The sequence below is a fragment of the Belonocnema kinseyi genome, chromosome 2 (assembly GCF_010883055.1).
Source record: "Belonocnema kinseyi isolate 2016_QV_RU_SX_M_011 chromosome 2, B_treatae_v1, whole genome shotgun sequence".
Taxonomy (NCBI): Eukaryota; Metazoa; Arthropoda; class Insecta; order Hymenoptera; family Cynipidae; genus Belonocnema; species Belonocnema kinseyi.
In genome coordinates, this window is record NC_046658.1 from 168237153 (window position 1) to 168262804 (window position 25652).

General features: G+C 22.5%; 1 protein-coding gene across 1 annotated transcript in view; it reads left to right on the forward strand.

Moving 5' to 3' along the window:
- Positions 1-3404: 3404 nt before the first annotated feature.
- Positions 3405-25652, forward strand: part of LOC117183064 (hormone-sensitive lipase) — a 45679-nt gene continuing 23431 nt past the window's right edge. The window contains exons 1-4 of the mRNA XM_033376220.1: positions 3405-4303; positions 13158-13350; positions 17119-17332; positions 25121-25311. Of these exons, the coding sequence (XP_033232111.1) occupies positions 3945-4303; positions 13158-13350; positions 17119-17332; positions 25121-25311 (957 nt within the window). The 5' untranslated portion in view covers positions 3405-3944. The remainder of the gene's footprint in view (positions 4304-13157; positions 13351-17118; positions 17333-25120; positions 25312-25652) is intronic.

Below are 25652 nucleotides of genomic sequence, written 5' to 3' on the forward strand. Positions count from 1 at the left end.
TACAAAATTCTGATAAGAGGCTAAGAGCGTAAAACATATTCCACAATATTGTCAATCTACCAAACAGCTTTTACCATTTTTTTTATTGCAAATGCATCAAATGCTATATTTGTAGAAAAATTATACAAACTAATTTTGAATTAAAAAAATTTTAATTTAAACAAAATTGTAAAATCGTCAAACAAAATTGACTAGTTTTAATCGAACGTTTGCTTTTTAAGGAAAGAAGATTGAATTTGGACCAAAACGTATGAATTTCTAAACCAAAAAGACGAATTTTCTACTTAAAAATAATATTTTGCAAACCTAAGTTAAATATTTAAAATAATTAAAACAATAAATTTTCAAAAAACGAAAAATGAACAAATTAATAACAAGCTAGTAAAACCCTTAACCAGATACAAACAATTTTAATCAAACAGTTGCATTTTTAATGAGAGAAAATGTAATTTCAACCAAAATATATCAATTTTCAATCTAAAAAATCAATTTTCTATCAAAACTAGAAAAATTAAATTTTCAGTTAAAAAATTCATTTTCCAGAAAAAAGTACAACTTTTCAACAAAATATATGAATTTCCAACTAAAGAGTTGAATTATTTTCAACTAAAAAAATATAATTTTTCAACAAAAAATGGAATCGTTAAATTTTCAACTGATTTGATGAATTTTCAACTAAAATTATTAGGCTTCAACTGACATAGTTAAATTTGAGAGCAAAAGATCAAATTTCCAATCGGGATGATTAAATTCTTAGTTAAAAAAAATTATTTTGAACCAAATAAACAAATGTTCAACAAAATATTTTTAAAATATTTTAAAAGAAGGAAGTCACTGTTCAACCAAGTCAAATGGAATAACTAAATTTTTAATCAAAATAATTAATTTTGTTCCAGAAAAGAATCATTTTCAACAAAATACATGATTTTTTAAATCAAAGACTTGAATTTTCAGCTCAAAAAAATCAATTTTCAACAGTAATGAATTTTCAAATAAAGTGATGGATCTTCAACAACAACAAAATTAATTGTTAACAAAGGAGTTTACTGTTCAACCAAAAGATGATTTTTGGGTTCAAAATCCAACTATTTGGTTAACAATTTAATTATTTTTTGAAACTTCAACTATTTTGGTTAAAATATGTTGGTTTTAAAAAATAAAAATGCCTCTTTTTGGATTGAAAATTCTTCTTTTATGCTAGCAAAGTCACCCCACTTGGTTAAACAATTATCTTTCTTGTTTCGAAATCTATTTTTTTTTCAAAATATTTTTGGGTTGGAAATTCATCTATTTGGTTAGAAGATTAATCTTGTTTTTTAGACATTTATCTCTTTGATTGAGGAGTTAACTAATTAGTTAAAATTTCGCCTGATTTGTTTTAATTCAACCAGTAAAAAATTCGATTTTTTTAAAATCAATTTTATATACTGAAAGTTCAACTATTTGGTTAAAAAGGCATCTTTGTAGGTTGAAAATTTGACCATTACATTAAAAGTTCAATTATTTATTTTGAAAATTCAACTATTTATTTAAAGTAATCTTTTTTGTTGAATTTTAATTTTTTGTTTAAAAATTCGAGAATTTGGTCGGACATGGTTGAAAATGTATCTTTTTTGGTTTTAAATTTACCTTTTTTGTTGGAAATTTATCTTCCTTGTCTGAAAATGATCTTTTTGCATTGAAACTTCGTCTTTTTGGTTGAAAAATTTATGATGTTTTTTGAAAATTAATCTTTTTGATTAAGAATTCAACTATTAAGTTACAAAATAGTCTTAATTGTTTTAATTCTATTGGTTGTAAATTCAATTTTTTGTCTAAAAATTAATTTTATAAACTGAAAATCCAACGATTTCACTTTTCTTTGTTAAAAAAATATCTATTTTAGTTAAAAGTTCAACTATTTGGTTAAAAATTTAACCATTTTGTTAAAAATGTAATTATTTATTTTTTAAATACAACTATTTTGTTAAAGTAATCTTTGTTGCTTAAAAATACCTCCTTTTGGATTAAAAATCGATATTTTGTGACAAAAAAGTAATCTTTCCGGGTTGAATATTATATTTTGGTTTAAAAATGGAACTTTTCATGTTAAAAATTATGATGAAAACGAAAATTCAACTGTTTATGGGTGAAATTTAGTATTTTTTGTTTGAAAATTCGACCATTTAGTTAAAAAACTATCTTTGTAGTTTGAAAACTCAACTATTTTGTCAAAAATTTAAGTATTTTTGGAAAATTTAACCATTTTGTTTGAGTGCTCTTTTTATCCAAAAAACCTCCTTTTGGATTCAAAATTCATCTTTTATGATTGAAAATTCATCCCTTTTGGTTAAAAATGTATCTTTCTTGGTTGAAAATTTATATTTTTCGGATAGAAATTTATATTCTTCGTCTGAAAATGATCTTTTTAGGTTGAAACTTTGTTTTTTTGGTTGGAAGATTAATATTGTTTTTTTTTTTAATTAATCTTTTTGATTGAGGATTCAACTATTTAGTTAAAAAATCGTCTACATTGTTTTATTTCAAATGGTTGAAAATGTAATTTTTTGTTTAATCATGAATTTTATCAACTGAAAATCAAACGGTTTCACTTTTGTTTTCGTTAAAAAAATATCTATTTTAGTTGAAAATTCAACTATTTGGTTAAAAATTGAATGATTTATTTTTTAAATATAACTATTTTGTTAAAGTAATCTTTGTTGTTTAAAAATGCCTTCTTTTGTATTGAAAATCGATCGTGTGTGGCAAAAAAGTTATCTTTCTCGGTTGAATATTATATTTTGGTTTAAAAATGGAACTTTTTATGTTAAAAATTAAGATGAAAACGAAAATTCAACTGTTTATGGCTGAAATTAAGTCTTTTTTGTTTGACAATTCGACCATTTGGTTTAAAAATTATCTTTGTAGATTGAAAATTCAACTATTTTGTTAAAAATGTAATTATTTTTTGAAAATTAAACTATTTTGTTAAAATTCTATTTTTATCCAAAATGCCTCCTTTTGGATTGAAAATTCACCTTTTATGGTAGAAAAGTCACCCCTATTGGTTGAAAATTTATATTTCTTGGTTTAAAATTGATATTTTCTGGTTTCAAATTTACCTTTCTTGGTTAGAAATTGATTTATTTTTTGTAGAAAATCTTTTTACGTTAAAAATGTAACTTTGTTAAAAATTTTATTATTTTTTGAAAATTTATCTTTTGTGGTACAAAAGTCACCCTTCTTGATTGAAAATAATCTTTTTTTGTTAAAAAACTTTTTTTTGGTAGAAAATTAAACTATTTTACTGCAAAAATTTGCCGAAAATTGTGTACCGACTGAGCAACATCACTCGCGAATAACAACAAGTCGCAAATGTCAAAGTTTACGCCAACTGCTCAAACTGCTCCCCGGTTAATGCGCCGCGTGGGTGGGACTCGGGTCGATCGTCTAACAGCTGTTCGATCTGTTCCAAACCAAGCACTGATACAAAATGTCATTTCTATTTCAACAAACTCCCTTCAATAATCCTCTCTTCACAAAAGTGCGAAACCCCTAAAAAGTTGAAAAACAAACAAACCACTGCCCTTCAGAGTGACAGTTATAGGTTAGGAATCGTAAGGAAACTGAAAAGCTGAAAATCACTGTTTTCCGCGAATGTCAATCGTTCTTCAGACGCCGCATTGTAATCAACTCATAAATAAATTTCTCAAGTTTTATTACGTATTCAATGACTAGATAAGAATTGTTCCTATCAGGTACACAGTCACTAATCGGCTTTTGAAAACGTCTTTTTTATCAGTGTCTCAGCGCTCATTAACCTCTGTGAACTACATATTGGGATGGAATTTTGATAATTCTAAATCCGGGTATTTCATTACTTTCTCTCGGACTCGGTCAATTTTCTCATTCGACAAACGTCGTTTGAGCAGTGTCTAGAAATTTCGAACCGCTGGAAATTTCAAATGTCGTCCGATGATGATTTTGAGAGACCCTTCGAGGATTTGGAACCGCCGCAATGGGCAGCTTTGAGGGAATTGTGCCAAGCTAATGTGTCTTTTTTTGCATCGGACCAGGACGAATGTAGTGTCAGGATTAAAAGTGCTCTCGTCGCCTGTCTAGATTACTTGGGGCAATTATTCCCAATCTACCGGGACATCGCCAAAATTGCCCCACTTTTCGATTTTAATCCAGAAACGCCCGGAAATGGATACAGGAGTTTTTTGGTCATTGTGGATAAATGCATTCTTTATACCGGAAATGTGTGTCGACGAATACTCTGCCAAAGGGATTCGATGCTTTTTTCCAAAAATTTTTACATGAAGTGAGTATCTTTATTTTCGACTCGTATTTTTTTTCCAAAAATTGAAATCTGAGTAGAAGAAATTTATATAACTAATTATTACTCGAATGAATAATATCAATTTAAACCATTTTTAAATTTAAAGAAATCAAATTCGGTTCTTTTACTATTTTTTGCCCATCCCCTTGAAAAAGTTAAGTAACTCCAAAATTTTCTCAAAACAGAGGACATTCTTTTTAAATAAATTAATCTAACTGGCATTTGAAAACATTTAAATTTTTCCAAACGAGACGTATTTTTTACAAAATAATTTATTTTGAATTAAAAAGTTGAATTTGCAACCAAATAGATAATTTTTCTTAAACAAATGCGAGTTTTTCACGAAATAGTTACATTTTCAACAAAAAATATGAATTTTTACCTAACATTACGAATCTTTAACCAAAAAAGTAGAATTTTAACAAAGTAATTTAACTTTTAAACAAGTACTTGAATTTTTGACCATAAAACATGAATTCTCATCGAAAAATAGTCGATATTTCAACTAAAAAATATTATGATTTTAAATCAAAAAGAGTTAAATATATAAAAAAATAGTTGAATTCCAAAAAAATGAAATTTCCACCACAAGAGATGAATTTATAAACATCTTTTAAACGGACTCAAATGTTTCCTAAAAGTATGAAAAATATTTCAAAGTTTTAAAAATTGCCTCAAAATCTTACAGATTTTTTTCAACAATCTTAAAAAATTTTTTTGGAAGTCTTTTAACTTTTCTTAAAAAAATTCATTTTTCATAATAAAAAATCGAAAAATTTTTTTGCTTTGAAATCTTCTACATACTTTTTCGAAATTTTACTAAATAATTAAAAGTGTTTTGAAATCTTTTTCACTTTTCTCTTAGAGTTTATTTATCAAAATAAAAAGTAATTGAAATTTCCCGAAGAATATTTTTAAAAATTTCATTCTTTTGTAAAGTTTCAAGATTTTTTAGAATCTTTTTCTAAGATGTTCAAAAATCTGCATACTGTTTGATTAGTTTTCTAATCTTTTCAGGATTTAAATTATTTTCGAATCTTTTTAAAACTTATCCATTTTTTTTTTATTAATTCAAAGTTTTTCTGAATCTTTTTTAAATCTTGGAAAATTAAAAAAATTGTGTCTTAAGTTTTCATATTGTTTTTCTGGAATTTCGGAAAGCTTAAAGTGTTTTTAAATGCTTTTTACAAATTCTGTTAAAGTTAATTTTTTAAACTAATTTTTTTAAAATTTTTCTTGAAAGATTAAGATTTTTTTTAATTTTCTTGAAAAATTTGAATACAAGTAAAAAGTTTCTAATTCGGAATCTTTAAAAAACTACACTTTTTTAAACTCCGGAACATAAAAATATTGTTTTAAATCTCATATTTTTTTCGAAAATGGTCAAAATGTTTAAAAATGTTTCTGAAAAAATCTCTTAAAATGAATTTCTCAAAATAAAAAAACATCACAAATTTCCCAGTAATCTTCAGCCATATTGTTTCTATTTTTTAAAAATTTTATTCTCAAATTTTTTAATGATTTTTTAATCAACGTAAGAATGATAAAGCTTATAAATATTTTGTTTAATAATTCACAATCAGCTTTCCTAGAATTTTGTTTATAATTTTTTTAAGTCCTTCAAAGATTCAAATAACTTTTCTATCTTTTTAAACAATTTTTCTAAAATTTTGTATTTTTGCGAAATTCAAAATTTTGGCTTTAAAATATTCCACATTCTTTTTCGATATTTTAGGAAATAATTGTTGAAATGTTCTTCAATATTCTCTTTAAAAAAATGCATTTTTCAAAACGAAAAATCATTTTAAATCCTGAAAAAACTTCAAAAGTTTATTTAGCAATCTTAAAAATATTACATTATGTTTAAATTTAAAGAAAAATTTTAATTAAACTTATTTATAATCTTTTTAAAATATTTTAGAAAGTCATTTAAATTGTTCTTCAATTTTCTCTTAAAATTAATTTTTGAAAATGAAAAATCATTTTAGTTGAATTTTTAACCATAGAGTTGAATTTTTAAACTACAAGGATGTTTTCCAACCAAATGGTCGAATTTTCAAACAAAAAAATTAAATTTCAACCAAAAAGAGTTGAATTTTCAAGCAAAAAAGACGATTTTTTTTAAATAGTCCCATTTTTTACTCGAAGAGTTAAAATTTTAAAAACAATAAATCACTTTTACACCATAAAAGATGAATTTTCGACTTTTTTTACCAGACTAGTTGAATCCTATTTAAAATTTTTATAACTACATAGTCGATTTTTTAAATAAAGAAATTGATTTTAAACTAAAAATGGAGCATCTTAACTTTTATTTGTAACATTATTTTTTAATAAATTATCGAATTTTTTACATGTTTAATTTTTTATTAAATAGTTGAATTTTATACCAAACTATTAAATTTTCAATAAAAAAAGACGAATTTTCTATAAAACAGTTAAATTTTCAACCTAAGAATATTAATTTTTAGTTTAAAAAAAACTTTTCAACTGAAATTGTGAAGATTCAATCACAAAAAAGAACTTGAAATAAGTTGAGTTTTCACCCGAAAAAGATGAATTTTAAACAAAAAAATCTAATAATTCAAATCTCAACAGAATAAGATTTTAATGGAACATAAAAAATAGTTGGATTTAATTAACAAACACTAATTATCAACAAAAAACTTGATTTTTAACAGAAAAAAAATCATTTTCGACCAAAAATACGACATTTCAACAAAATACGCATATATTTTCAACAAAATAGTTAAATATTTAACCAAAAACATTAATTTTCTACCAAAAGGACGAATTTTCTTGAAAATATATTATATTTTCAATCCGAAAATATGAATTTACAACAAAAAGGTTCATTTTCAACCAATTAATTTAACTTTTTAGGAAACTGTTTAATTTTTAAGATTAAAAGAAGAATTTTTCTGCAAAAAAGTTTAATTTTTAATTAAAAAATATTAATTTTGAACAAAAAAGTTTATTTTTTGAGAAAATACATTAATTTTCTACTAAATAGTTAAATTTTCAACTTATAAAGGATGCATTTTCAACGAAAAATGGAAAAGTTAAATTTTAGGATAAAAAAATTAATTTCAACAAAATAGTTTCATTTTCAACCAAAGAGGTGAATCTTTAAAAAAATTAGGTTTTAGCAATGTATTTCAAGTTTCAGTCAATGAGTTGAATTTTTTCTTAACAAAAAATATGACCGTTATTATTAAAAATACAATAAAATATTATTGGTTAAATATTTAAAATATTCTTCTAAATATAATGATTTTTTTATGAACAATAGCATTTTATGCGAAAAACACTAACATAACATGGCAAAAAATTGCTGAGGATTGTAACATTTTTTTAAGCTTTTAACCCTAATTATATTTATTTTAAAATAGTAATTTTTTATGTGAACCAACAACATAACCTAAAATGGCTAACTTAACCTTAAATTGTTGAAAAGTAGTAAATCTTTTTTGGAATTCAATTTCTTATTATTAACAATATCAATAATTATAGACAGAAACATAATAAAATAATCATGCAAAACGTCAAATTATTAAAAATCACGAATTTTATTTGAAATTTCATGATTTCAAAAATAAAAATTTCAATTTCCAACGAAAATACAATCAGCAATTACGTAAGCTTATAAATCATGTAATTTTAAACAAAATTCATCTGGTATACTTGTAAAGATTTTTTGTTTCAAAATACAAATTTTTTATGTAAAATATATCCTACAATATTTCAAAAATTATGAATACAATAAAAAAATAAAAAATTTGTACGTCATCGAAATTTTTTGATTTTACAGTAAAACTCTTTTTGAAAAAAAGTATTTTCCAGGCAAAAGTAAAACATGTATAATTATTAAAATAATTATATTTTATATAATTTTAAATTGTTCTTTGATGTTAATGGTGAAAATAAATGAAAAATTGGTGCGGGAAAAATTACGGATTTTTAAAAATGAAGTTTAATCATTTATTTGCCTTGTATTTCTCGTTTCTTAAAATTGAAGAAATTTTTTTTCACTGAAAATTTAACTTTTCCAGATTTTAGTTGAAAATTCATCTTTTTTATAAAAATATGTAACATTTGGATGAAAATTGACATTTTAAATTCAACTGTTTTGGGTAAAAGTTGAACTATTTTGTTAAAATTTTTTTTTTCAGGTTGAAAATTAAACTGTTTTTTTTTCTCAGAAAATTCGTCTTTTGGCTTGAAAGTTCATCAATTTGCCTTAAATTATTTTTCTTTCACGACTAGAAAATCTTTATTTGTTGAAAATTCGTTCGTTTGGTTGCAAAATTTATAATTTTATTTAGAAATTGATCTTTTTCATTGAAAATTTAAATATTTTGTTTAAAGTTTTGTTCTTTTTTTTAAATTTGACTATTTTCTTCAAAAGTCATTTTTCCCTTAATGGAATTCTAATAATAAATAGTTACTTAACAAAGTTTCAAAGAATGGGAAAAAATAATAACATTTTTATTTTCCAACTATTAACATAAAAAATTGTTTAAGATTGTAAATTTTCTGTTAAATGTAATGCTTCTTGTTTTAAACGAATTTTATATTAAAATTCTTTATTAAAGATACTACTGTTTCCAGCCAAAATTGAGCGTTTAATGATGCTGAATGATAATCTGAAAAATAATAATAATCTGACAAGCTTGATAATTTAAAAAAAAAATGAAAAATACTAATTTTCTATAAAAAAAAACTAACAAAACCTTAAATTGTACCAAAGTTATAAACCTTTAATTTTAAATAATTTATTAGATATATTTTTTTAAGCTTTCAATAATTTCAGAATTTAAGTCTAAATTCTTTACTTTTTAATTGTTCTATTTTGATAATTTTTAACTTGAATTTTTGACCTTCAAAAAAAAATATGTTTTTTTTTTGAAAGACATCGGGTGAAATATTTTATTTTTCATCAAAGCAAAATTTAAAGAAGAAGAGGCGTGAAATAAATCGGCAGAATTGAAGATATTTTATCGAATCCTTCATTATATAAGAAGACAGACAAACTATTACTGATACCAAAAAGCCCAAAGTCGACATACAAAGATTAAGAAAATGCAACTTTGACCTGAACTTTCTGCAGTCGATTTTTTATCAAAACTTTTATTCAATATGCATGTTTTATTTTAGTATTTTTCGCTGGAAATTTGTTTTTTTTTTAAAGAATTTTTATATTTAAAAAAAAAATCATCAAGATTCTAAATTTGCAACAATTTTAGGTTATGTTAACATCGGAAGTGAGAATTAAAAATGAAAAATTATTGGATTTCAAAGATTACAAATTTTTCAATAATCTACGTTTTTTCGATTTTGTTGACGTTTTTTTACCGGAAATTGCTATTTTTTAATAACAATTATTAGATTTCAAAGGCTTATATTTTTTTGACAATTTTCAGGTACGTTGTTGCTTTACGCAAAAATCTTTTAACATTTTCACGTTCTATTAGTGTTTTTGTTTGGAAATTGGTATTTTTAATAAACTTTTTAAACCAATTTTATTTTGTATTGGCGTTTTACATGTGAAATCGGTATGAAAAAAGTAATTGGATTTCGAAGAATAGAAAATATTCAACAATTTTAGGTTATGCTTAAGTTTTTCAACGGTTATCGGTAGATTTAAAAGAAGATTTACAATTTTAGAACAGTTCCATAGTTTGGAAACATTTTTCACTGGAAATCGGTTATTCTAAACAAATAACATAACGTTTAAAAGAAGATCTTAAATAAAAATAAGTTGAATTCAAAAATTAAATTGATAATTTCTTAACTATTTCAGGTTATGTTTGTCATAATTATAAATAATATCGTCCTTTCTTCTCTTTTCTCTTATTTTATCTAAAATAGAATAAAAGAGAATCAAGGAGAATATTTTTTGAAATTATTTTTGAATAATAATAAATATTGTCCTTGCTCATCTTTTTTTTATTTTAGATAACAAATACTTTATAATATAAAAATTTTGTATTATTATTTTTATATTTTAATTTAAAAATTGCCTCAGGAAAAAAAGACAATAATTTTACGCAAAGTCGCGTGTTCTTTTTCTAGTTAAATTAAATAAAGATCTGTTTTCATTTGTAAAAATAAATTTATACTGCTGGATTTAAATTTATTTCAATGAAACTCGTTTTTGTCATTTTCACTAATCTCCGGAAAATATATTTTATTGAAAATATAAATATGTTAAATACAAACTCAATTTTGAGTACCTATTAGGAGACGATTGAAAAATCTCGAAAAATAAAATTCCTGGCACTGTAAAATTCACGAATAAAAAAATTGCTGATTTATAAAATTCCTGAATAATTAAATTTCCGATTAAAAAATGTCCGAATAATGAAATTCCCGAATAAAAAAATTCTAAATTGGAAAATTCTGAAATAATAAAATTCCCGAATTATAACATTTTAGAATGATAAAATTTCCGAAATTGCTGAATAATAAAATTCCCGACTAAACAAAGTTCCGAATTTGAAAATTCCCGAATAATACAATTTCCGAGTAATAAAATTTCCGAAAAATAAAATTTCCGAATGATAAAATTCCCGAATAATGAAATTCCAGAACAGTTTATAATATAACCTAATTTGAAAATTTCCGAATAATAAAATTCCAGAACAGTTTATAATATAACCTAATTTGAAAATTTCCGAATAATAAACTTACCGAATTATTATAAAATTTCCGAATAATAACATTACCGAATTAAGAAGTTCCCGAATTAGAAAATTCCCGAATTATGAAATTCCTAAATATTTTGTAATATTACCCAATAGAAAAATTCCCGAATAGTAAAATATACAATAGTTTATAATATTGCCGAATTTGAAAGTTCCAGAATAATAAAATTACGGAATTATAAAATTTTCGAATTGGAACATTCCTAAATTATAAAATTCCCGAATAAAAAAATTTCGGATTGGAAAATTCCCGAATAATAAAATTCCTGAATAATGAAATTCCCGAATAACAAAATTCCGGAATTAGAAAATTTCTGAATTATAAAATGGCCGAATAATGAAATTCCCGAATAAAAACATTTCTAAATTGGAAAATTCTTGAGTAATAAAAGTCCCGAATAATGAAATTCCCAAACAGTTTATAATATAAGTTAATTTAAAAATTTCCGAATAATAAAATTCCCGAATTATGAAATTACTGAACAGTTTGTAATATTACCCTATTGGAAAATTTCTGAATGATAAAATTCACAACAGTTTATAATATTACCAAATTCGAAAGTCGCAGAATAATAAAATTACCGAATTATAAAATTTTCGAATTGGAATATTCCCGAATTATAAAATTCTCGAATAAAAAATAATAATAATATTCCTGAATGATAAAATTCCTGAAGTGGTAAATTCCCGAATGATAAAAATCCCGAATTATAAAATTTCCGAATTAAAAAATCCCTGAATAATAAAAATCCCGACTAAACAATTTCCCGAATAATAACATTTCTGAATGATAAAATTTCCGAATAATGAAATTCCCGAACAGTTTATTGTATAACTTAATTTCCGAATAATAGAATGACCGAATTATAATAAAATTACCGAATTATAAAATTTTCGAATTGGAATATTCCCGAATGATAAAATTTCCGAACAAAATTTCGGATTGGAAAATTCCCGAATAATTATATTCCTGAATAATAAAATCCATGAATTGGTAAAAATCCGAATTGGAAAATTTCGGTATAATAAAATTCCCGAATAAAAAAAATCCGAATTGAAAATTTCACGAATAATAAAATATCCGAATTGGAAAATTTCCAAATAATAAAATTTCCCAATCATACATTTTCCAAATGATGAAATTTCCGAATTGGAAAATTCTCGAATAATGAAATTCCCGAATAATACAATTTCTGAATGATAAAATACCCGATTTGGAAAATCCCCGAATTTTAAAATTCTCGAATAATAAAATATCCGAACTATAAAATTCCTGAATTATAAAATCACCGAATTTAAACAATTACAAAATTTTGAATTAATTTAATTTATTTATTATAAACACAATAATCAAATATTTTAACTAAAAAGTTATTTTGGATGTTTGAGGTTTCTAAAATTATTGTTTGAATTGAAAATAAGTGTAATTGAAAAAAATGTCATCTAGAAATATATTTTTTCAATTATTGTTATCTTAAATTCAAACAATAATTTTAGAAACTTTAAACATTAAAAATAATTTTGTTTATAAAAATATGATATTTTATTTTTAATGAATAAATAATATTCTATAGAAAAATATTTTTTTGTTTAATTTTGGGAATTTTATTATTTGGGAGCTTTCCAATTCGGTAATATTATAAACTGTTCGGGAATTTTTTTGTCGAGATTTGTCAGTTGTCCCGACATTACCAAAAAAAATAAAAAATTTGACTTATTTTGTTTTTAGTATGATTCATTTCTTTGATTATTATATAGTGACAATACAAATTGTTGTCGATTAATATCAACGATTTTTATGAGTTAGGATGTCAGATATTTTTTTTCAGCTATAATAGCCTTTATTGATTTAACAACAAAGGCCAGCAGCTAAAGAATTGAACAACGAGATCAATACTGGGATTATATTTGACAATCCCATCTAATCATAAAATTCCTAAATTTTTGTACCATTAATACATTTCTTGTATCTATGAAGTTACTTTTATAAATAATTTTAAATGTATTTATATTTATATCAATTTATAACTATTAATTTATTTTTTCTTTAAAATTTGATTTGACACCCTGATTAAAATAAGATTATTTTAATATTATTTTTAATAACATATTTTGTTTATTTTTTATAGAGAAATCGAGGTTTGCGCTCAACTTTTAGCCTCACTATTTACTTGCCTGCAACATTTACGTACTCTCTACTCCTGGAGTCAAGGAAATGGAAAGGAACCTTCTTTATTCTCAAATCACAGCCCTCAGGAACTTTTGAATCAAGCAGAAGCTGTCAATCAGTATTGTTTTTATGGACGGGCCATAGGATTTCAGGTAAAGTAAAATTGCATTCAAATTATAATTAAATTTTAGCTAAAAAAAATGCAGTCATCATTTTTTCAAGATATTTCCTCCATTTTTTCATACATGTGAAAACGAATTTTCAACCAAAAAAGACTTTTCAGCTAATAAAGAAAAGAAACTTGATAAAAAATGTTGAATTTTATGACCAAAAACATGAGCTTTAAACAAAATAGTTAAATGTGCAACTAAATAGTTCAATTTTCAACTAAAAAAATTAATTTTAAACAACAAAAATAATTTTCTATCCAAAAAGATAAATTTTCAACATAATTTATAAATATGTAACCAACTAGTTGAATTCTAGACCAACAAGACGAATTTTCTAACAGAAGAGAAGAATTTAAACATAAAAAAGATAAATTTTCAACCACGAAAGATTTTTCAGTCAATAAATAAATAAATAAAATTGCATCCAAAATGTTGAATTTGCAAGCGAAAAATATGATCTTTCTATAAAACAGTGGAGTTTTCAACAAAATAGTTCAATTTTCAGGGCAAAAAATAGAATTCTCAACAAGATAATAATTTTTTGTTAATCAAATAGTTCAATTTTCGATCAAAAAGATTAATGTTTCACTAAAAAATACAAATTTAGTTTATTTTCATAAATAAACGAATTTTTTTAAAGACAGTTTAGTCGAAAAAACGGATTTTCAAAAAAATAATTACATTTTCAGTTAAATAGTTATTTTTCCACACACAAAAAAAACAATTTACAACTAAAATTATGAATCTTCAACCAAAAAAATTAACTTTTGAGAAATTAGTTCAATTTTAAACCTAAAAAGATTAATTTTATAATAATACATTTTCAAATAAATAATTTGAACAATTTGATTAATTTTTAATTCATATATTTGTTTGTTTTCAACATTTCATAACTAAATAGCAGAATTTTTAAACAAAAAATATCAACTTTTAACCAAAAATGTAACACGGAAATTTTCTACATAACAATTCAATTTTTTACTAAATGGCTGAATTTTACATCAAATTTAAAAAATGTGAAATCAAAACGACAAAGTTTCTATAAAACAGTTGAATTTTCAACCTAAAAAGATAAATTTTTAACAAACAAACTAATAATTTATATTGGAAAAAAAGTTTTGTTTAAAACAGTTGAATTTAACTAATAAAGATGGATTTTTTAACAAAATATTTAATTTTTAACAACAGAACATTGATTATCTACCAGAAAATATGAATTTTCAATCAAAGTAAAGATTTTCAACTAAATAGTTAAATTTTTAACCAAGATTTTATTTTAAATTTATTTGGTTAATTTCTAGGTGATGTTTTTTTTGTTTCAAAGATTTCATAATTAAACAGTTGAATTTTACTCCAAATTGTTAAATTTTTAAGCCAAAAAGAGAAAGTTTCTATAAAATAGTTGAATTTTCAACCTGGGAATATTAATTTTCAATAAAAAAAATTCCTTTACAAAAAATCAGTGTAATTTTCAATAAAACATTAAAATTTTCAATTAAAAAATTAATTATTACTTTTTAGGTTTATGTTCCAACAAGAAAATAGTTTAATAATAAATAGAGTTGGATTTAACCAACAAAGACGAATTTTCAACAAAATACTGAAATTTGTAAATACAATTATTTTTTGCTATTTTTAAAAATGGTTAAATTTCGGTTTCAAAGCCAAAATTTAAGAAGGAAAACCACTATTTTCCTTAACTAAAACAGATTATTTTTTAACCAAACAGTTGCATTTTTAACAAAAAAAATTTACTTACCACAAAAAAGACCAATTTTCAAGAAAATACATAAATTTTTAACCAAATAATTAAATTTTCTATCAAATTGATTATTTTTCGAACCGAAAATACGAATTTTTTACAAAATATTTGAATTTTCAAACGAAGCAGATTAATTTTTAACCAGACATTAATTTGCATTTTTAATAAAAAAAGATTAAATGTCTGCAGAAAGAGATACATTTTCAAACACAAAATTTGAATTTTTCAATCGAAAATTTGTTGGTCAAGAAAGAAACAAAATTTAAATCAGATTATTGAATTATTAAGCCAAAAACACGAATTTTCAACAAAACAGTAGAATTTTTTACCAAGAAGTATAACTTTTTTACAAAATTGTTGAATTTCGAACGAAATAATAAGATTTTTAAGCAATAAAGATGAATTATTAACCAAAATTGGAATCTATTAATTCATTTCGCGTTTAATGGGAAAAATGAGAAAAAGAGAATTTTGATAATTTACAGAATACAGAATAACATTTTATATAAACATTGAAGTTATTTTTTAAACTTGAAAAATTTGATGACACTATTTTTTTTAATTGATAAGACCGGGAAATGACAGTGAACTGATTTTTTAATCGGAAGTTTTAGAGAAAAAAATCTTTCGAACTTTAATTTCAACCTTTTTTTAAATAATTAGTTAAAATTGGTATATTTTTATTTTTAAGCGAACATTTTAATTTAAAGAATTTTAAATTGATTCTTTAAAGATTTAAACAATTAAACATTAGAAGCGTTTAAAATCGAAGAATTTGATTAAAAAAAAGAAACTTTTTTAGTTGATCAAATTTGAATATAAATTTTCTTTTCAATTTTAAAATAAGAAATTTAAAGAGATATTTAAAAGTTAAACAAAAGTTAAAAAGTAATTAAAAATTTGAAATGATTTAGAATAATTAAATCGACAAAATCGAAAATTTTAGTGCAAATAATCCGCGACATAATTTAAAATCAAATAAAGATTTTGGCAGATTTCGAACAAAAAATTTAGAAGCTATTTAAGAATTTCGAAAGGCTTTTAGAAAAATGAAAAACATTTTCTAGGAAAATTTTAATGTTTTTTTTTTTTTAAATTAACTTTAAGACAATATTTAAAAAGCTTTTTTTATTTGGCAGGATTAAAAGGAAATTAAGAAAAATTCAAATAATTTCAAAAGATATTTAGAAGCTCTGAAAAAATGTAAAACATGTAAATTTTTCAAGATTTTCAAATAAAATTTTGAAGCATTTTAAAGATTTTTAAACTGTTTAAAATAACAAAAATTTAACTTTTGATGTAAGTGTCCAGTTTATAAAAAAATATATATATAATCGTTAAATTTTTAATGTTTCTTGCTTAAAATTGCTTAAAATTTTTGTGAGTGAAATTTTCGATTTCTTGAGTATAAATAACAATTTAAAACTTACAATTTGTAGGAAAATTCGAGTAATTTTTAGAAATACTTGGAAGTTTTAATAAGATTCAAAACATAGATTTTTGCCAATTTTGAAGACAACATTTATAAGATGACTTTTTATTTCGAAGAATTCTTTGAAATTCAGATCACTTTAAAAGATATTTAGAAGTTATGAAAAACTTTTAACAATAATTTTACATTTGAAAAAATTGTAAACAACTTGTAGATTTTTCAAGTCTTTGAAATAAAATTTTCGAGCTTTTTAATGATATCTAAACTATTTAAAATTGTATACGTGTAAATTATTGATCATTTAAATGTCAAATTTTGGAATTAAAAAACTTTTAAATTTCAGTTTTAAAAGTTTAAAATTGAAGAGTTCCACTTTAATTTGCAGTTCAGTTTTCAATACTTTAAATGAAAAAAAATTGGATTTTGGAATTAGATTTTTTAAATTTCATTGACCGTGAAAAATGTTTGCGGACCGGAAATGACCGGAAATTTTTTGTTTTGTTTAAAACGGCCAGCCTGGATTTCCTACTAGACTAATTGGAATTAATTTTTTCAGTTTTGTGATAGTATGCAACTGACTTTAAGGACAATATCGTTATGTATGGCAGCATTTAGCGAGGCTTTTTTCTCGAACGGCACAGTCTTAGGAAGATGTGCTAATTCCATAAAATATGTATCAGATCCTGAAGCAAAAGCCCGTCGCATTGTCAATGTATCTCAACGTGCCGACATCTCTTTTTGTAAAGCGTTCTGGTTGCTCAACGAATCTGGTAAGATACATTTTTATTCATTTTTAATACGAATTTTTTTTATTTAGTTTAGCTAGATTTTGTCTTTCTTTCTTCAAAAATTATGACCGATTTCCTACAGATTTTCGCACGAGAAACTTGAATTTGAACTTTTGGTTTCGCTCTTAAAACAGTTTTCGAGGCGGTTGACCACTCGGTTTTTGCGTATACGCCAGATTTCAAAAGGTTACAAAATAATTTCAATTTTACCAAAATTTTAAAAGATTTCACAAAGATTTTAAAATATTTTAATGATTTTGGAGGCATAGAGAAGATTTTTAAAAAGTAGTTATAAGGATTTCAGAAGATTTCAAAAGGGATCAATAAATTTGAGATTTCACAAACAAAGATTAATGAAAGATTTTACAAAGATTTCAAAATTCCATGATTTCAAAATATTTCAAATATTTTTATGACTTTAAGTGAATACAAAAGATTTCACAAATATTTCAAAGATTTAAAAACATTTTAAAGGTTTTAATCAATTCCAAATATATTTAGAAGATTTCAATAAATTTTACAAATATTTCCAACATTTCAGAAATATTGTAAGCTGTTTTACAAAGATTTCAAGGATTTCAAAGATTTTACCAAAATTGTAAAAGATTTCAAATATTTGAACGACTTTATGTAAATACTAAAGATTTCGCAAATATTTTTAAATTTTCATAAAAATTTCATATAGATTTCAAATTCAAAGAATTCAAAAAGGGTACAGTAAACCAGATTTCAAAACATTTTGAAGATCTTAAACGATTTGAAATAATATGTTTAGAAAATGTCAAAAAATGTTTCAAATATTTCGCACATTTCACAAATATTTAAAGGATTTTAAAGATTTTACCCAAATTGTGAACGATTTTACAAACATTTTAAAGGTTTTATGAAGATTTCAAAACATTTCAAAAATTTCAAAGATTTCACCAAAATTTTTCAATATTTCAAAAGATTTCAAAACATTTCATAGAATTTAAACAATTCCAAAAGTTTCTAGAAGATTCCAAAATATTTCACAATTTTGTTTATATTTTAATGATTTTAAAATGAATAGAGAAGATTTCAGAAATATTACACAAATATTTCGAAGAATTCATAAGGATTTCAGAAGATTTTGAGAATTTCAAAGATATTACCAAAATTGTAAAAGATTTCACAAAGATTTTCAAATATTTTAATGATTTTAAATAAATACAATTCAAAAGGAGTGCAGTACACCAGATTTTGAAGATTTAAAAAAAAATTTACAAATATTTCGAACATTTCACAAATATTTCAAAAAATTTTACAAAAATTTCCAGGATTTCAAAGATTTTACCAAAATTGTAAAAGATTTCACAAAGATTTTCAAATATTTTAAAGATTTCATAAAAATTTGTTAATGAATTAAAATTCAAAGATTTTAACAACGGTACAGTACACCATATTTTTAACATTTCGGAGATCTTACTAAGATCTTAAACATTTAAACAAAATTTTTTAAACTTTCAGAAGATTTTAAGGATTTTAAATATTTTAAAAAAGGATAGTAAATCAGATTTCTAATATTTCACAACGATTTTTAATATTTTAATGATTTTAAAATGAATACAGAAGATTTCAGAAAGATTTCACAATTATTTCAAAATATTTTACAAAGATTTCAAGGATTTTAAAGATTTTACCAAAATTTAAAAGATTCAAAATATTTTAATGACCTATAGTGAATACAAAAGATTTCACAAATATTTCAAGGATTCCATAAAAATTTCGTACAGATTTCAAATTCAAATAATTCAAAAGGACAGTACAGTACACCAGATTTTAAAGATTTCAAAACATTTTGAAGATTTGAAACAATTTCAAATATGTTTAGAAGATTTCAAAAAATTTTACAATTATTTCGAACATTTCACAAATATTTCAAGCTATTTTACAAAGATTTCAAGGATTTCAAAAATTTTACCAACATTGTAAAAGATTTTACAAAGAATTTTAAATATTTTCATGATTTTAAATGAATACAGTAGATTTCAGAAAGATTTCACTAATATTTCGAAGTATTCTTAAGGATTTCAGATGATTTCAAAAGGGAGCAATAAATTTGAGATTTCAAAAGATTTTACAAACAAAAATTAATGAAAAATTTTCCAAGATTTCAAAATATTTCAAATATTTTAATGACTTCAAATGAATACAAAAGATTGCACAAATATTTCAAAGATTTCAAAACATTTTGAAGATTTTAAACGATTTCAAATATGTTTAGAAGATTTAAAAAAAATAATTTACAAATATTTCGAACATTTCACAAATATTTCAAACTATTTTACAAATATTTCATACATTTCACAAGTATTTCAACCTATTTTACAAAGATTTTAAGGGTTTCAAATATTTTACCAAAATAGTAAAAGATTTCACAAGTATTTCAAAGATTTCATAAAAATTTCATATAGATTTTAAATTCAAAGAATTCAAAAAGAGTGCAGTACACCAGATTTTATAGATTTCAAAACATTTTGAATATTTTAAACGATTTCAAAAATGTTTAGAAGATTTCAAAAAATTTTACAAATATTTCGAACATTTCACAAATATTTCAAGGTATTTTACAAATACTTCAAGGATTTCAAAGATTTGACAAAATTGTAAAAGATTTTAAAAATATTTTAATGATTTTAAATTAATACGGAATATTTCAGAAAGATTTCCCGGAAACCGGGAATTTTCTGAGACTGGGAAATGACAGTGAATTATTTCTTGACAGTTTTTTAAATAATTAGTTGAATCGATATCATCTTAAATCATGATATTCAGCTTATAATGCGTCATTCGAAAATCTTTTACCGAAAAAATTCTCTATTTTAGATTTTTATTTTTAAGCTTATATTTTAATTTAAAGAATTTTAACGTGCAGTCTTGAAGACTTAAAAAATTAGAAATTAAAAATGTTTAAAGTTGCAAATTTTTTATAAAAAACAGTTCTAAGTTATCAACTGTATATATAAATAAATAATTTTTAAAATGCATAGGTACTTTAAATATTAAAAACTGTGAAATAATTGATTTGATAAAACGATTCTAAATCCGTTGAAGTTAAAGAATTTCCAGATTCGTAATTAATTCGTAATTAAAGACTTTTATTAAATTTAAAATATTGTTTCAGTCTGAATTATTCCTTTTTTAACCTATTTAATTTTTAAAAAATTGATAAAAAAAGGATAATTATTTAATATTTTACTTATAGTTTAAGACGGCAAAATTTAAGCCAAATATTTAAAAGTAAACAATTTCAAACTTACATGTTTGACGAGATTGTTGAATTTTAATGTATAAATAATAATTGAACACATATTATTTTTTTTAAAAACTGTAGTAATTTTAAGAGATATTTAGAAGTTTTGAAAAGATTCAAAATTAATGAAAAACTTAAAATGATTTCAAGTAATTTAATCGAAGTTTTTTTAAAAAAATTTCAGAACTTTTAAACATATTTTAAACTGAATAACATTTTTTCTAAAATTTTTAGAAAATTAAATTTTTTTTAAATCCTTTAATTCTGTCTGGGTCGGTTTTAATAATATTAGAATTCTCTTAAAATCGTTTTGAATATTCTGTTAAAATAATTTTTCAAAGTGAAGAATCATTTTCTATTTTCCTAGGACTTTTATTCTTTAATTTAGAGCATTGAAAATGTTAACCTGGATTTATATTTTTAAAACTTAATCTAAGTCTTTGAAATCTATAATTTATTAATGTTAAACCATTTCAAATATGTTTAGAAGATTTCAAAAAATTTTACAAAGATTTCAAGGAAAGTTTAATCAAAGATTTTATAGAGATTTCAAAATATTTCAAAACAATATGAGAATTTCAAAGATTTTACCAAAATTGTAAAAGATTTCACAAAGATTTTGAAATGTTTTAATGATTTTAAATTAATATAAAATATTTCACAAAGATTTCAAAGATTTCCTAAAATTTTCATATATATTTCAAATTCTAAGATTTCAAAAAGAGTACAAAAATTTTTAAACTATCAGAAGATATTAAGGATTTTAAATATTTAAAAAAGGGATAGTAAATCATAATTTTAATATTTCACAAAGATTTTTAATATTTTAATGATTTTAAAATCAATATAAAAGATTTCACAAATATTGCAAAATATTTTACAAAGATTCGATGGATTTCAAAGTTTTAACCAAAATTGTAAAAGATTTCACAAATATTTCAAAGATTTAATAAAAATTCCATATAGATTTCAAATATTTCAAAATATTTTGAAGATTTTAAACGATTTCAAATATGTTTAGAAGATTTAAAAAAAATAATTTACAAATATTTCGAACATTTCACAAATATTTCAAAACATTTTTCAATGATTTCAAGGATTTCAAAAGATTTGACCAAAATTTTAAAAGATTTCACAAAGATTTTTAAATATTTTCATCATTTTAAATGAATACAGAAGATTTCAGAAAGATTTCACAAAGATTTTGAAGTATTCATAAGGATTTCAAAAGATTTGAAAAGGGATCAATAAATTTGAGATTTCAAAAGATTTAACAAAGATTTTACCAAAATTTTCCACGATTTGAAAAGATTTCAAATATTTTAATGACTTTAGGTGAATACAAAAGATTTCAAAAATATTTCAAAGATCTCATGAAAATTCCATATAGATTTAAAATTCAAAGAATTCAAAAAGTGTACAAGTACACCAGATTTCAAAGATTTCAAAACATTTTGATGATTTTAAGCGATTTCACAAAAATTTGTTAACTTTCAGAAGATTTTAAAGATTTTAAAATTTTTAGAAAGGGATATTAAATCAGATTGCTAATATTTCAGAATATTTCTAAGATGTTCAATGATTTTACATTTTTTTAGAACATTTCGAAAGATTTTACAAAAGTTTTAAATATTTTAATAATTTCAAATGAATACACAATATTTCAGAAAAATTTCAAAGATTTCAATAATTTCAAATGAATGCAAAAGATTTCAAAAATATCTCGATGAATCCATGAGGATTTCAAAAGATTTCAAGAATTTCAAAGATTTTAAAAACGATACAGTACGCCAAAATACAAAAAATTTCCAAGATTTTAAACAAGTTCACATTTTTTTATAGAAAATTGCATAATATTTCACAAAAGTTTCAAATATTCCAGTGATTTCAAATAAATACAAAAGATATCGGAAAGATTTTAGAAGTATTTTTAAGAATTTATAAGAATTTCAAGATATTTCAAGAAATAAAAAAATTTTTCAAACATTTCAAAAATATTTCAAAACTATTTCAAGGTTTTTAAAAGAATTTTAAAAGATTTCAAGAATTTAAAAAATTTCAAAAGATCAAAAATTTCAGAACGTTGCAAAAGTTTAAAAAATTTCACAAAGAATTCAAGGATTTCAAAGACTTTGCAAAGATTGAAAAATATTCCCTAAGATGTAACGAAAACGACGGATGTTCGCAAAAAATTAAAAATTATTTTGTTTATGGTTCTGCTTTCTTTAGAAATTGTTGGCCAATAAAAAATGAAAAGTTTCATCTTGTCTAAGGCAAAATATAAGAAATTTATTGTTTTTCACTAAAAAAAATCTATTTCTACTTCTACATTCAGGTCAATTATAAAAAAAAATCACGAAAATCTTCTTTAAAAAGGTGTATCTAGAAAAAAATGGAGGCAATTAAATTTGTTGCGGCAGCTTCTAGTGCAAATCTTCATATAGAAAATCTCTTTTTTTTATAATATAAAATAAAATTTTTAAAATATAAATTCTTTGTTTAAACATTCATGGTTTTATTTATTATGTTAAAGAATCTAAAATAATTTTATCAAAAAATAAAAATCACAAATATTTTGTGAGGAAATTGAAAAATACTCATAGTAATATATAAATCGCGACTTGAAAAATTGTCGAAAAATCAATTTCCCCACATTTTTAACATTGGCGAATTTGGAAATTCCCGAATAATAAAATTTCGAACCAAAAATTGCCAAATTATAAACTATGTGATATTGAAAAATTCCTGACACTAGGAAATTCCTCAAATTAAACAATTCAGAAAAATTGCTTAAAATAACATTTATTTATTAAAAATAAAATAAGGAAATATTTGCATTAAAAAAATGTTGATCAATGTATTTCTTTTAAATTTTTGTTTGTATTTATAATTAAAATAATGAAAAAACAATACGAGAAAACGATTTTAATCAAAGAAAAATATTTTTTGTTAATATTATGCATATTTTCAATAAAAAACTAATTGTTGTATTTTATTGTTGTATTTTTAATAATAATTAATATTGATTTTAAAAAAAGTTTCTGAATTGTTTACATTCAAGAATTTTATCATTCAAATTCGTTGATATTATAAAGTGTGTGGGAATTTTATTATTAGAGAATTTTCAGAATCGGGATTTTTATGTTTCGGCAATTTTATAATTTCGGGAATTTTCTTTTTTAAATATTTTCTTTTTCGAGAATTTGATTTATTTGTAAAAATATCTTTATATTACATAATTTAACTATTTTGTTAAAAACTCTTTTTTCTTGCCCTAAAAATTTATATTTTTTAGTTAAAAATTTTGCTTGATAATTCGACTTTAACTTTATAGGTAAAAACTAATTTGTTGGTTTAAGATTTATCATTTAAATTAAACAATTATTTCTTTGGTTAACAAATTTAATAGTTTTGTTTTGAATTTGTATCTTTTTTGGTTGGAAATTATTTTTTTAACTGAAAATGTAACTATTCCAGTTAAAAAGTAAACTAGTAGTCCGAAAAATATGTTGTTTTTTTCATGAAATTTTATTCCAGTGAAAATTGATCTAATCCAGGTAAATATTCCAATATTTTTATTGAAAATGAATTTTTTTAACTGAAAATTTACCTATTCATAATTTTGTTGCAAATTGTATATATTCTTGGAAATTCGATTTTTTTCATCTGCAAATTTCACTAATCCATTTTCGATTGAGAATTAATTTTTTTATTTGAGAATTGAACAATTTTATTGAAAAATTCGTTTTCTTTCAGAAGAAAATGTACCTTTTTTAGATTTTTGAATTTTTTTACTGAAAATTAATTTTTTCAACGGAATATTGAACTATTCATCATTTTATTTTTTAAATTATCACTTTGGTTGAAAATTTGACTATTATGTTAAACCTTTTTTTTTACTAAAAACTAATTTTTTAACTGAACAGTAAAATTCATCAGCTTTTTGTTTGAAAATGTAACTATGCTGTTGAAAATTATTTTTTCTTTCTGTTAAACATTAATTTCTTCAACTCAAAATTGAACTATTCTATTTATAGTTCAAATTACACTTTTTTGATTTAAAACTGAACTATTTATGTTGGAAATTCATCATTTTAGTTGACAAATCTTCACTTTGATTGAAAATTATACTATTTTGTTAAAAATTCGTTTTTTTTAAATTAATTTTTTAACTGAATGTTTAGTTTTTCTATTTTTGGTTGATAATTTAATTTTTTCAGTTGAAAATTCAACTATTAGTTTGTAAATGTATGTATTTAGTTGAAAATTTGCCTTTTTTCGTAGAAAATTAATCTTCTTGCTTCAAAATTCGTTGTTTTGTTAGAAAATTCATCTTTTTAGTTGATTAAAAAAAAAATTCCAAACAATTTCGTGATATCGCCAGGGTCAGACTGCCCTTCAGATTTCATATGAAATCTGTCTGATACGGTTCCCAAATTTAATTTCCTAAGCTTTTTCTATATTATTAATTTACCTTTTCGGATTCTTTTATTCAGGCATTGCACAGATTTACCCATCGATGGTCATGCCAACATTAGCGATTAATCAAATGATATCCATACCGCCTGAAGAAATTAAGCTTGCAACATTGGACAATAATTCAGTTGTTGTTCCTACTCCCACTAGTCATATAGGGAAAAAACCGATTCATGTCAGGTTGATGAGCGCCAAACGGAGGATGGGAATGGTGAGTTTTACATTTTTATAAAAATCAAATTAATTTATTTGATAATATTAATAATAAAATTAAATTTTTCGTAGAAAAATTATCTCTTTGGTTAGAAAAATTTAATTATTGTAGTAAAATATACATTATTTTAGTTGAAAATTCATATTTGTGGTTAAGAATTTATCTTTTTAGTTCAAAATTGAACTATTGGGTTGAAAATGTGTCCTCTTTAATTGAGAATAAAACTATTTTTTTTTAATTAATCTATATTGTTTACAAAATCGACTTTTTTGGTAGAAAATAACTTTTTTTGTTTGAAAAATAAACTTCTTTTTTGAAAATTTATCTTTTTCATTGAA